Source organism: Anser cygnoides, chromosome 1, assembly GCF_040182565.1.
Source record: "Anser cygnoides isolate HZ-2024a breed goose chromosome 1, Taihu_goose_T2T_genome, whole genome shotgun sequence".
Lineage (NCBI taxonomy): Eukaryota > Metazoa > Chordata > Aves > Anseriformes > Anatidae > Anser > Anser cygnoides.
In genome coordinates, this window is record NC_089873.1 from 196,841,625 (window position 1) to 196,854,710 (window position 13,086).

At 39.3% G+C, this 13,086-nt stretch overlaps 1 protein-coding gene across 6 annotated transcripts in view; it reads left to right on the forward strand.

Moving 5' to 3' along the window:
- PDGFD (platelet derived growth factor D) overlaps positions 1 to 13,086 on the forward strand; it is a 144,232-nt gene that overhangs the window by 114,462 nt on the left and 16,684 nt on the right. For all 6 annotated transcript variants that reach the window (XM_048078197.2, XM_048078199.2, XM_048078196.2 and 3 more), the window contains one exon: positions 3,014 to 3,215. In XM_048078197.2, coding sequence (XP_047934154.1) covers positions 3,014 to 3,215 — 202 coding nt within the window. The remainder of the gene's footprint in view (positions 1 to 3,013; positions 3,216 to 13,086) is intronic.

Consider the following 13,086-nt stretch of genomic DNA (forward strand, 5'->3'; position numbering starts at 1 on the left):
GGATTACTTGCAATGCTTAGAATGAAAACTTAAGGTGAGCAAATGCTTTCTTCCTTGTCTGAGGTTATATCAGGCACAAAACCATATTTCTTGTTTTCTCTCAGAAAGCTAAAACCAATAGTTCTGCCCTGATCCCAGCATGGCCAACCCAGAAAAAAAAAAAATAAATTAAATAAATAAATAATTCTATCCTTATTGGTTTAGCTTCCATTATTTCTGAAGTGATATTATGACCAACAGATAACTGTGATGCACATTGAAAAGCCTGCCAGCTTCACAATACAGATAGAAAATATAAAAGAATGGGGGAAAAGCAATAGAAATTATGGATAAGAGCACTAACAGGAAAGGTAGCTTTAAATCGCATGAAATTAAAAATGTGCTCAGTGTTTTTAAGAAACGTAGAAGAGGTACATTATATGGAAAATCTTCGCTATTCACCGCTTCTTGCCCTCTCTTTGGATGCGATCTCAGAAGCCAGATTACAACGAGCCAAGCTCTTCTGCAGCTAGTGTTTCGTTCTTGGCAGGACAAAAGAGAGGCAGTTGGGTTGGCAGCTTTGAAGTTACTTTTGGGCTTGTCACATGATGTCGCTGCCAGTAGGTTATCTGAGCTGTTGCAATAATTCCTCTTGATTTGGCTGTCACCAAGAAAAAAGTTAAGCTTTCTTCTGTGTGCGAACTAGGTTGTGCAAATCTCTTGAGTAGGGCCTTTTATACTGAAAGAAAATGGGGAATCCCTGCTGTCTGTGTTCGTTTGACATGCCTTACAAATTCACAGCCTGACCTGCAGTTCTGCTATGAAAAGCACAGTTGAACACCTGAAAAAAACTCTTGTGTTGTCTGCCATTCTATGTCTGTTAACCCCTCCTTCTTGTTTCAGAAACATAGGCTTTAGTTAAACTGCTGAGAAGGGGGATGTATCCATGTCACAGGGCGGTCCCTGGACAGCAGCATGCTCATACACGCTTGGATTTCCTTTCTGATTGTCACTGGGTTGTCAGAGCAGACCATTTTTTTGTGCTATTTCTTCAGCATCATTGCACCTCTTCCCTCCCTCTCTCACTTTAGAAAGGGAGCCAGGGGCTGGCCTTTCCCAGTTGGGCTGCAGTCACAGACCAGCCATGAGCTCCCGTTAGCTCTCCTCAATAAACAAGTAGCATTTCAAAGTATTTTTCTTTTGTAACCTCAAAGACTGCATTAGTACACTGCATCATGCTCAGCGACAGCACTGTCCGTCCTGCCGCATTGTTTTAGATCACAACACTGTGTTCACTTTACTGGTGTGAGCTTTTCATCTCCTGGGGTTTCCGTCTCTTTGTCAGTCTCTACTCTGAGCCACTTAGAAGTCAGGAGAGATGCTTTGAGGTATGCCTTCCCTTTTAGTGGGTCATGAATTTTTAGAGCCATCTGCACTGTGTCTCAGAACTGCATTGTAGAGGCATTACAGGCACAAGTGGCCCTCAGAATCTTCTTGTGCTGTTGGCAATAAGCAGTAAAGTGCAGCTATGCTTTCTTGACCACACCATTGTAATGTTTTCAACTTCTCTTTCTTGTGAAACAATGATTTGGACTGTCCATACTTTCAGCAAATATATGCAGTAAAATATCAAGGATTGTAAATTTTGTGATATATCTAACAGGAAAAGACAAAAAGATTATTACTTCGAAACTATTTTAGCCACCATTGAAGGACACAATCCTGCAAACATGCAAGTAACTTCACTTAGATGAGTCGAGACTTTCATTGCTACCCAACTGAGTGAAGTTAATCACAAAGATTAATGGTTTAACATATGTATTTACTTGGGAGATCAGGCAAAAAACTATTTTTGGGGGGCCATTAATTTTAAATGGCATGTTTCTGCTACATTACTTCAGAGCTAGATTTTCAGAAGAGAAAAGGGTTCTTTCATTTTCCAGGGCTTTGCCCCAATGTCTTAACTTAAAAAATAATAACAATAATAATAATCCAAACAAAACACTTGTGTTACATTACGCTTTTTATTGGACAAAAGCAGCTATTTTGATTGTGTTTCTTCAGAAAGTAACAGATCTGCATTAATAGTTTTTCTTGTGCATCTTTTACACGGTTGTTATGAGGCTTTGTGCTTGGACAAGGAAAAATGTGGTATCAGGATTCTGAATACTGTGATTCTAACTGATGATTATGAAAAATGTTTAAAGTTAATTCCAGTAAAAATGAAATCACTGCAGTCTTTCTGCAAAGTTAAGTTGTGTGACAAATTCAGTGGGAACAAAGTGTGCTCAGAATGTGGTACTTGGCTCTTCCTGCTTAGAAATAATATTCCATATGGTATTGTGATATTGTTGTGAGGATATGACTTTGTTGGTAATCCCAATATTCATTCCTACATTGCTGAGATCCAAATACCATGTTTTCATCTTTTTAAGTAACTTTTGGTTTTGGTAAAAGGGTGGTAAAATTTACATTCATCAATATTTCATAACAGGTTTCGTTCTTGGGAATAAAGAGCCATCTTTTCAAGTCTTTAACCTAGCCAAACTTGTAGTCCAAACTGACCAAGGAGGGAAAGAAAATCTAGAGAAGTTGCTGCCTTTGTCTTTCTCTGCTGTGGTTTCTGATCAGCCTCTTTCAGATTTACCTACAGACCTGGCAGAGATGAGAAGGCACCACCCCAGCACTACAACGCACCTCCATTCTGTTATCATGGCCATCATAGTGGTTTCAAAAGGCATTTCCACAATATCTTTGCACGTGTGCAAACCATCATGTCCTTTGAGGACAGCAAAAGTGGACAATCTAGCAGTAGTGGTACTGCCTCTCCCCAGACCTCCTCCTGGATTTCACCAGGAGTTTGTTTGCTTCTTGCAAAATAAAACGCAGGCATAACACAGCCTGACCGAGTGAAGGACTTCAAAAGATGGCCCAAAGTACCTGTTTCAGTCAGAAACAAGACAATAATGTTGTCAACTGTTTTGATTGGTGTTGTAACTTATTCCAAGTACACTGAGATGTATGTCACTCTTAGGGGGTCTCCTATCCCTCTCCATCAGTGACTGACCCTACGCTCACAGCAGAAGCGCTGGATCAGACCATTGCTGCATTTGACACAGTGGAGGATCTGCTCAAACACTTTAATCCAGACTCCTGGCAAGAAGATCTGGAGAATTTGTACACAGACAGTGGCCACCACTATCGAGGCAGAAGCTACCATGACAGGAAGTCCAAAGGTAAGAAAAGACATAATATATAAATTTTTGGGGAAAACCAGGCTATTCCTTCACTCCTCACAGAAATGTCTTTAGATCAAGTATGAGATTCTGATGCCTATTTTCCTTTTGGGGCCATAGGACAAGCTATCACCTGTTACAACTACAAATAAGTCATTTAATCCTTAATCATTTTCTGACTGAGTAGGATCTCACCTGAGAAATCAGTATGAAAACTGCCTATCATTATGATAAATCCACAAACACAACCATAGGCCTTTGTGTAAAGTGCAGATGGTTCTCAGCTTCACCTTCTTAAGCATTACTTTATGTGTAAGGCATGGGGCTCCTAATTACCTGCACTATCATCCTCCGTTAAATACCCTGCTTTGGGATTGTTCTCTGTTGAGTGAGAAATAATCACTTTTATCACATTGTGTTTAGGAAAGCATCTGGTGCAGACACCTGTATATGCAGCTGTTTTTTTAGGATGTGAGCATCTCACAGTTTTTCATTTTGTTGGCGGCAAACATTACTATGGTTTAACATCTTTGTTAGTAATTGAGCAAAGCATGCATTTCTGGGTTATGTTTCTTGTTTTCTTCTGTTAGTTCAAATAATCCACCAAATGGCAGAGCAAAGAGATGGTAAACTAGGAAACCCATACTGATAAAGAAACACTATTTAAAGAGTCATTTTCCTAGGTCATTGGTGGGCATGAGTTGGCAGAGGTAGAATGACATTAGCAGTGGTCAGTGTACATGTGGCCATCCTGTCTTGGAGTGCAAGAGGCTAGTGGCAGAGAGGTGGGCTCTCCCATGCCTTTTGACCTTGGTGCAGGAGAATGACTGCAGGAACATACAGTATATTAGTAGTTACGCAGCCAGCTTGGGCTGCGGTTTCCAAAATGTGTTGACTATCTCTGTTTTTTGGTTCAGCACTTAAAGAAATCTGTGAAAAGCCCTGAGCACCCATCTAAAGAAAGCTGTCCCTCTTTACTTCACTCCATTTTAGCACATCAAAAATTTCAGGCAACCACAACACTCCATCTTTTGTGAAAAGATCACCTGACTGCAACAGCATCAGAGATCAGTTTGATCTCTTTTAGGGGTCTGTAAAACATGAAAAGTATGTATCCTATCCAGGCTGGAATCAGCACTGATAGACATGCATACCACAGAAATAAAATGACTGTTTTGATTTTAATGAAGGTGATTAGAAACCTGGATCTTGTACTGTTTCTGCTCTCCAAATGTTTGATCCTCAGAGCATATTTGGCCTTGTACCCCGTATGTATACGTGACAACATATATAGAAAATAGCATCTGATGCTTATGTAGGCTGATCACGTAGGCTATAGACATCAGTTTGATTTTCTGTTAGTGCTCAGAAAATTCAGGTGTATAAGGGTTTCTTCATTATTGTTTTAATGTTTTTGGTTTATTTATTTAAGATTTTGTTCTATTTATTTATTTATTCATTTTTGGTTTAACTACAGTAATAAACACCAGGGGAAAAAAAATAAAAGGAAAAAAAAGTTTCACAACAGTTTTTCTTTTGTCTTCAAACTAAAGGCCAAATTCCCTAAATATTAGCAGCCCTCTGGACAAAAGTACCTCAACACAATCAAATCTTTAAAAAAAAACAGTTAAGAATTTGTCTTTTGTCATAAACTTCTGACAAGATTAAAGACTTGTTCTTGGATGATGTCAGAAGTAGGGAATAGCTTTAACAAGTCTTTAAATTAGAAATGCTTGGTGGATTTTAAACACAGACACTGTGGATCTCTGAGGAATGTTTATAGGCACTCAGATAACCTTGCAGTAAAGACAGCAGTAGATTATATCATTATTTATTTCAGATATCTGTTTCTACTTCCAGCTTTGGAAGCTGGGTTTTATTCTTTATCCTTAGTTAGAACAGCTGTGAAGTAGATTAGAACAATTTCATGTAATCTCTGCCTACCTTTCACAATATTTTCAGAACATGTCAAATAAATGATATAAATAAATTGGTAATGTTCTCACTCCTATCCGACTCTCTGCCCATACCAAATTGTGCCAGAAAATTGAGTTTAAGAGGCAGTGTTGCTGAATATCAGTTCTGATAACAGAGATATATAATAAAGGACATTTAAATGGTATTTTTTTCTTAATTTGGCAATCAATAATTCACAAAGATAAGGATCACAGTTAAGGAAACAAGCACAGTGTTTTAGCAAAGCTTAAATTTACTGACTCATGGATTAGATGAAGTGGGAAAGCACCTCAAGAGATTGCCTAATCCAACCTCCCTGTTCAAGGCAGGGCCATCTGCAGCAAGTTGCTTGGGATCACGTCCACTAGAGTTTTGAATATCTCCAAGGATAGAGACTCCACAACCTGTGGCAGTGTCTGACCACCCTCAGAACAACAACAACGACAACAAAAGTAGTGTTTGTTTGATTGTTTTTTTCAATGTTTAAGTAGATTTTCCTATGTTGCAATTTATCCAATACCTCTTGTCCTTTCAAAGAAGACTCTGGCTCCATCTTTACTTCATTCATGCATTTATAGACATTGATAAGACCAGTCCTTCCCTGGATTCCTCCTGCAACAACCTGAAAGGTGAAGGCTTTGTTGATTAAATTTATCTTTATATATATGATAACTCTATTCCATCTACAATATCTGATCTCACACCTCTACAACACTGATACAACTCTATTGAGTTAAATGTGTTGCATTCTAATTACACCACTCAGGTGGGATACTGTTATCAGATGTGTCTTGTTAATAACCACATAAAGTTTGAAATGTAATTCTACATATGTTCAGTGAAGTTTTCTGTTAGTCAATGGAGTGACTAACACGCTAGTATAGAAGTTAAGTATAGAATCACAGTGATACCTAGACTAGAATAAAAAGGCAGAAAAGAAAGGGGAAGATACACACTTGCGTTTTCAAAATCCTTACATGAGAGGTCTTGTATAAGCTATAAACTACAGTGTACACCTTCTACATGAAAATAGGACAAGTAGAGGTTTCAAAAAGCTTTGCAGCAGTTTTAACTGTACTCAAAAAGGTTTGCTCGTCACTGATGCATTTTAGAAACTCTGAAAGTATGAATATTCAGCCTTAGGCTCATACTAGACTCTCAGGAAAAAGCAGGTCACACCAAATAAAGTATATCTTTTAAAGTAATTCCTTTTGCTTTGCTGTAATATGTTGTAGCTGACCCCAGTGTCATAGTAATTTGGCTGTTACAAATACAAAACTTCTCTAAAAGGCTGTCACTAGCTATTGGGTTATTTTATACTGTTCTTAGCAAGAACACCAGCACATATAAAAAAGAAAATGGCCATACTCTGCAATTGTGTTGAACTTCTAGACAAATAGGTCTCTGTTCTTTTAGGGAATCATAAGGAACATTTAGAAGTGTTTGAAGGAAATTTGTTCATCCAACAGTTTGGTTTTTTTGAAAGCATCAGTGTATCTGCTTGATACTACTAGAAGAGCTCCTCAGACATGCTGCTGTAAACAGTTCCAACTATCAGTTAAACATCATTTAACTTTTGCCACATGCTTGTTTGCATTTATCTTTTGTTATTCACTCTGAATTTTATATCTCATTAAAAATGCTTTAGAAGTTAAAAAAAGAAAAAGAAAAAGAAAAAGAAAAAGAAAAAAGGAAAAGAAAAAGAAAAAGAAAAAGAAAAAAGAAAAAGAAAAAGAAAAAGAAAAAGAAAAAGAAAAAGAAAAAGAAAAAAGAAAAAGAAAAAGAAAGAAAGAAAAAGACCTCTGCCTGTGAAATGACCTTTGTTTAAAAATCTAGGAAGAAGGAAAAGAGAAAGAAAAAGTTCAGTTTCTCATCATAGAATTAGATCCAAATGTCTAGGGGATGTTACATAAAGAAAGGGGTCATCTTTAGAAATAAATGTGTTTTTTCTTTTTTTAATAAATAGACCTAGGAAACAGGAACATCTGTGGATACATTCTGGTAATGAGCAAGACTACACATGCCTCTGAGATCATTTTCTTTTTGAGAAACAGTATGCAGGAAGCCTTTGGCTATCAGAAGAAATTAATCAGGTGGGACATTCTTGTAATAACATCTGTCTGCAATGACAGCTTTACAAGTTAAATAAATAAACACTTGCTAGCATAGCCAAACTGCTCCCTAGAAGGGGAATAGCAAGGTGAGACCACAAGTCTTATCAGAATGTTGCTGCCATCCACTGCCATACAGGTTCCCTGTATATCAAGCAAGTAGCACCATGTACTTAACAATACCTTTTAATTATTACTGTTTACAATGCTCTAGCAAGAAGTTAAAATTTGAACCCAGGAATGTCATTTCTCAGGGGTTTGCAAACAGTGGCCAATAAATTACTGCAGACATCCATGTACTCTTCCTTGAAAGGTTCTGGGACGGCTGCCAGCAAGTTTCAGTGCACCAGACAGGGAGTGCAGGCATCACAAATTCTGAATGCATGCTCATTCATGGCACATGTGAATATTCTGACTAGATGGAATACCTTCTCAAGTAGCTGCTAATATAAAGTATTCCCTGTGCTTAAAAAAACAGTATACTTCTTCCTCTCTTCCTCAGTTAGGAAACACTTTATCTGTTACATGCAAATGGCACACACTCATTCATTTCATAGTCTTAATCTCAAATGAGATTTTCCCTCATGCTTTACATGGCATTACTGTTGGCCACTGCAGTGAAAGCTTTTCTTATTAAGCCCTTTTTTAAAAAAGCTAGTGAAACTTGCAGCATATTATTTATCACTGGAATAAGCTGTTCAGTTCCATTGATTTCAATGAAGCTATGTCCATTTACGACATTGGTTTGGCCTGATTTTGCTACTTGACCCATACCGCAGCTGATAATTGGTTTGCTAGTCTATAATAAGCCTATATATTGTGAACATTGTTTCATGCAGACAGTTATAATCCCACTGAAATTCTGCTCTCTCATTCTTCTAAAATAATAGTTGCCGTATCAAGTAGATTCATCTTGGCATTGTGGTTCTGTAGTAAATCCAAATCACAGCATCTTTTCCCTAGTTCCCACAAAAAAGACTTGGGCATCTCCCAAAGTTTTCAGGTATATTTAACATAGTGCTTATTGTGATTCATTAAGCATGTACAGGGGAGCACTGATTGCCTTTAACCATATGTGCTGAAGACTAAAAGCCACAGGGTTTGATCAACACTTGGTATGGAGAAGAATTTCATCGGTGTTGATGTATTTTGGTAATTTGATCAGTGGAAGATTTAACTCTTTACTGTATGTACGGGACTGAATTTTCCAACTCAGGCTGAAGCACACCATGACTGCAGTCAGCTGCAGCACTGCTCTGAACTTCTTTGACCACTTGTGCAATATTTCTGCACTACCTGACACAGCTCTGACATACACAGAAGTACAAATTCTGGGGATAAGGGGTGCAATACATTCATAGGTCTCTGAGAAAGTCCATAATGTATAGGAGGAATTTTTAAATGTCAAGAGTCAGAATAAAAACAGCAGCACAACCTTTGTTACAAACTCTAAATCACACATGAAGGGGGATGAGAGTCAGCTAGAACTGAGCTTTGGACCCGTGCATGGCACACAGTGCTCATACCATGCTGCAGTTCCATCACTTGCTGATGCACAAAACATGAGCAGGGGAAAGTAACGAGTGCAGGTCTTTTGCATGCATGTGTCTATTTAGCTGCCAAAAAGAGTACAAGTGTTAGAAATTTCAGCAGGATTGGCAGTGGGTTGCTTGCCTTTGGCAAGAGGCCCGAGGTGACGTAGATTTCTGAAGGGGAGAATAGTCAGGGAGCTGGGCAGTCTCTGCACCAGTTTCCTGTATAATGTGGGTAAATCCCTTCAATGAGAGTTAGGCATTTAACGTCTTTGAAGTTCTAAGCCTTATACTCTCTCTGCATACTGATGGTGTTTAATGTTGGCCTATCGTCAACATAGTCTGGTGATGAATGTCATCCCAAAATCCAGTTCCACAGATCCATATTGCCTTCACAACAGGCAATAATCAGACTTTTTAAACCATATCTGTCCATATAGTTGATGATGTCGATACCTTTTCAGGAAAAACAGCAAACATATAGCCATCTTGGCAGTTTAATATTAATCATAGATTAACAGAACAATTTTGGATACAAGGGCACTCTGTGGATCAGCTCATCCAAAACTCTGCCCAGAGCAGGACCAACTTCAAATTTAGAACAGGTTACTTAGGGCCTTCTCTAGTTAAGTTATGCATATTTCCAACTAGGACAATTCCACAATGTTTTGGATAATTTGTCCCAGTGTTCAATCACCCTTATGGTGATTAGTATTTCTTTAGAGGTCCCTTGCTACAACTTGTGATTTTTGCTCCTTGTCTTTTTGCTGTGCACGTCCAAGAAGAGTCTGGCTCCATCCTCTCCATAGCTCCTTTTAGACAGCTGGAGACAATTATTACAACGTCCTGTAGTCTTCTCTCCAGACTAAATAAATCCAGTTCCCTCAGCGTCACTGTGGCTGTTGTGGATCCCCTCCTTAACCATCCTGGTCATCCTTCACTATACTCCTAGTTTGTTGATCCTTCCCTTTTGCTGAATGAGGCTCAAAACTGGACACAGTACTCCAGATACAGCCTCACAAAAGCTGAATGAAGGGGAACATTCACCTGACATCTATGTTTCTCCTAATGCAGCTCAGCATTCAACCTCTATTTCTACAAGAGCAAACAGTTGATTCACGTTCAGCCTGCTGCCTACCACGATGCCGTCTTCTTCTGAAGTGCTGCTACTTATCTAGTATGTCCCCAGTCTGGAATGATGCATTGGATTATTCCAAGTCAGGTCTGGGAATTTCCATTTGTCATCACTGAACCTTATGTGGTTCTTGCCAGCGCATTTCTCTAGCCTGCCAAGGTCTTTCTGAAAGGCAGCCCCACTTCATGCGGACAACTTTCCACAGTTTGGTTTCACTGACAAACTTGCTGAGGGTTCACACCATCCTGTTCCTCAGGTCATTAGTGAAAATCTTTAGCAGTATTGGCTTTGGCATTAACCCTTGGGAACACCACTAGCAACCAGCCACCAGTTGTACCTAGACTTGCTGACCACTTTGTGCAAGCCCCCTTATCTTTCCAATATCTGCCCAATTTGTAGTCCACCTATCCCATTGTATCTCAGCAGTTTGGCTGCAAGGATACTGTGGATTACTGTGTCAAAAACAATCCTAAGGTCAGGGTAGGCAGCATCTGCTGCTTCCCCCTCCACCAGCAAGTCATCTCATCGCAACAGGTTCTCAGATTGGTCACTCACATTTTGCCCTTTGTAAATCTGTGCTGGCAATTTCCAGTCAACCTCTTATCTTTCATGTGCCTAAACATTGTCTCCAAAAGGATTTACTCCTTCATTTTACTATGGTTAGCCTGACTGGTCTGCAATTGCTCGAATCCTCCTTGTCTTGTAGATGGCCTTGACATATGGTACAGGACTGTGAGTGAGGTAGATACCATCTCTTACACCTCAGCTCTAGTCTGTAGCTGATGCATGAAAAAAAAAGTATAAAATGTTCCAATATGAAAATGTAACAGCCATGTATGAATTTGGAACAGATACAGTATTAAAATAAATCCTAGCAGATTGTCTTTTTAAACAAAATCAGTGACCAGCAGCACGGGGTTTCTCTCCTGTCCAATCTTGAAGGCTGTGCTTCTAAACAAGACATGGTATTAGCTGCAGTCCCTGATTTCAGTGGTCACTTCTGATTAAGATCAATGTTTAAAGGTAAGCAGATGCCTTAGTGCTATTGAAAAATGAGGATGGATTTAAGTGTAGGATTTAAGAGGGAAGAAGGAGCAAACATTGTACCCCAAGTATCCAGCTTGCTGCTCCAGTACATCTTTTTATGTCTGCCTTGCCTTTAAATTGAATCTCTGATGCAGACATTCTGTAATAATACTTTGAAGTTATTTGCATCCAGTCTACAGAACCTTTTAGTTCTAGTTTTAAATTAAGGACTCCAGTGGTTTCAGTCCTTGATAAGTAAAGCAGCAGGATTTCACACCAATCACACCAAGGCTCGGTTACGTTTTAGTCACAGCAGTGAAGAGATGCATGAAACTGACTGTACTGTAAAATCTCATTGTTATATGGATGAGGGAATAGACTGGCTCCAGACAGTAAAACAATCCCAAGACAGGGAAAAAAATGCATATTGAAGCTTTCAGCAGAGTTATTCAGAGAAAAAATATGTTCTTTTGTTATAGGGGTTGCAAACCATGCTCTAAAGCTAATTAGGCAATAGGAACTCTTCTTGGGTGTCAGCAGGATACTACTAGAGTACTGTACACATTGTTCAGAGGTGTTGCACACTTTCCTTGTCCCACCAAGCACTGGGTTTCACTAGAGCAGAGTCGAAAAGAACGTGTTTACCTCCAGACAATTTTTTTGTAGAGGATTACTTGTGTATCTCTTAAACCTGTTAGTTAATCTTTCCTTCTCTGCTTGCAGTTATTTTTGTAATTTCAGCATCACTAAAATAAGACCTTTCCACTACGGAATTTGTCAGTTTCAATCTAGACTCTGATACTTGAGTTGTGATATGCCAAAGCTCACAATTCACATCTTAAATGAAAACTCTGAAATTGGGGGTCCTGAGAACTACTGTCAAGTCATTATTAGAATTCTATGAATATGAAACTAAGGAGAATTCATGCAGTTGTATTGGAAAATTTCCTGTATATTTTTCAAAAATAATTCAACATGGAAAAATACACTATTTTTTTTTCCACTGATTGATTTCAGAATTCCTGAAAAATGCATCTGATGAAAGCCTTGAGCCCTCATCAAAAACAGCTGAGCTTTTCATATTGCATAAAGCAAGTTATCCTAATTATCTGGTTATTCCCTCCTATGCTTTGAGCAAGTCAACAGCTCTCCACAGTACTGACTCAGCTACAGTCTGAGAGATCCTGCAAAGACTTCTGAAAGTCATCAAAACTAGGCTTTTGAGGGCTAGTGAGTAAAGCCTTTCCTCCAGAGAAAGCCCTCTGCCAGGTCACCCTTGCCATTTAAATCGAGCAGCTTGAGTACTGGAACTAATACATGCGACACGGTCTCTGCAGGAAGGACCCCACCCTGGTCCTTGAAATGCTGGTGCTGTCTCTCTCTGCCAGTCCCTTTGCAAAGACTCATTCCTGTGCTGATAACACAGCAGTGATAATAGGTATCAGCTCAATGCACGAATGAGAACTGTTGAGCCTCAGGGGAAATTTAGTCTGTGATAGAGCACATTTTGTTCTGTCCCCTGGACATCTTCGCCTGGACAGAGATGCTGGTTCACGTCACCTGGGTATGGGCCCTCCTTAATGACCAGGTTGTTGCTAGAAGCCTTGTTTGCTGTGTTACCTCAGTGGGAGGCATTGCAATCAAGGTCTGAATTAAACCTTTGAGCATTTTCTTCTCAGTCTAGAGATGCACCATTGACATAATGCCATCCCTGTCCACGGCCAGCCTGTCCTGGTAGGAGCCTGCTTGTATCGATATCCGTTCCCCTGGATTGCTGCGGGGCAGAATGTGGATGGCCTGGGCATTCCCCTCAAGAAATCTAATTAATCATCAAGGCAGAATATTTTCTGCTCTCTTTTTCTTTTGATTATTTTTCCCTTCATGCCAATCTGTTGAAATGAATATTAGCCAGATACTCCTTTGCTTTATCAGTCAGCAAAGTTGATGGCAGAGGTCCTGGTGAGAACGTTTAGAGGAGTGGGAAACACTTTCCTGTGAGAAGAATTAGCCTGAGAGGCTGCAGTGAGAAGGGGTGGCTTTGAAGAATGACAGTGGAGAACAAAATATCATCTGTTAAAACAAAAAAAATCAATATTCCCTGGTCTTTTAAG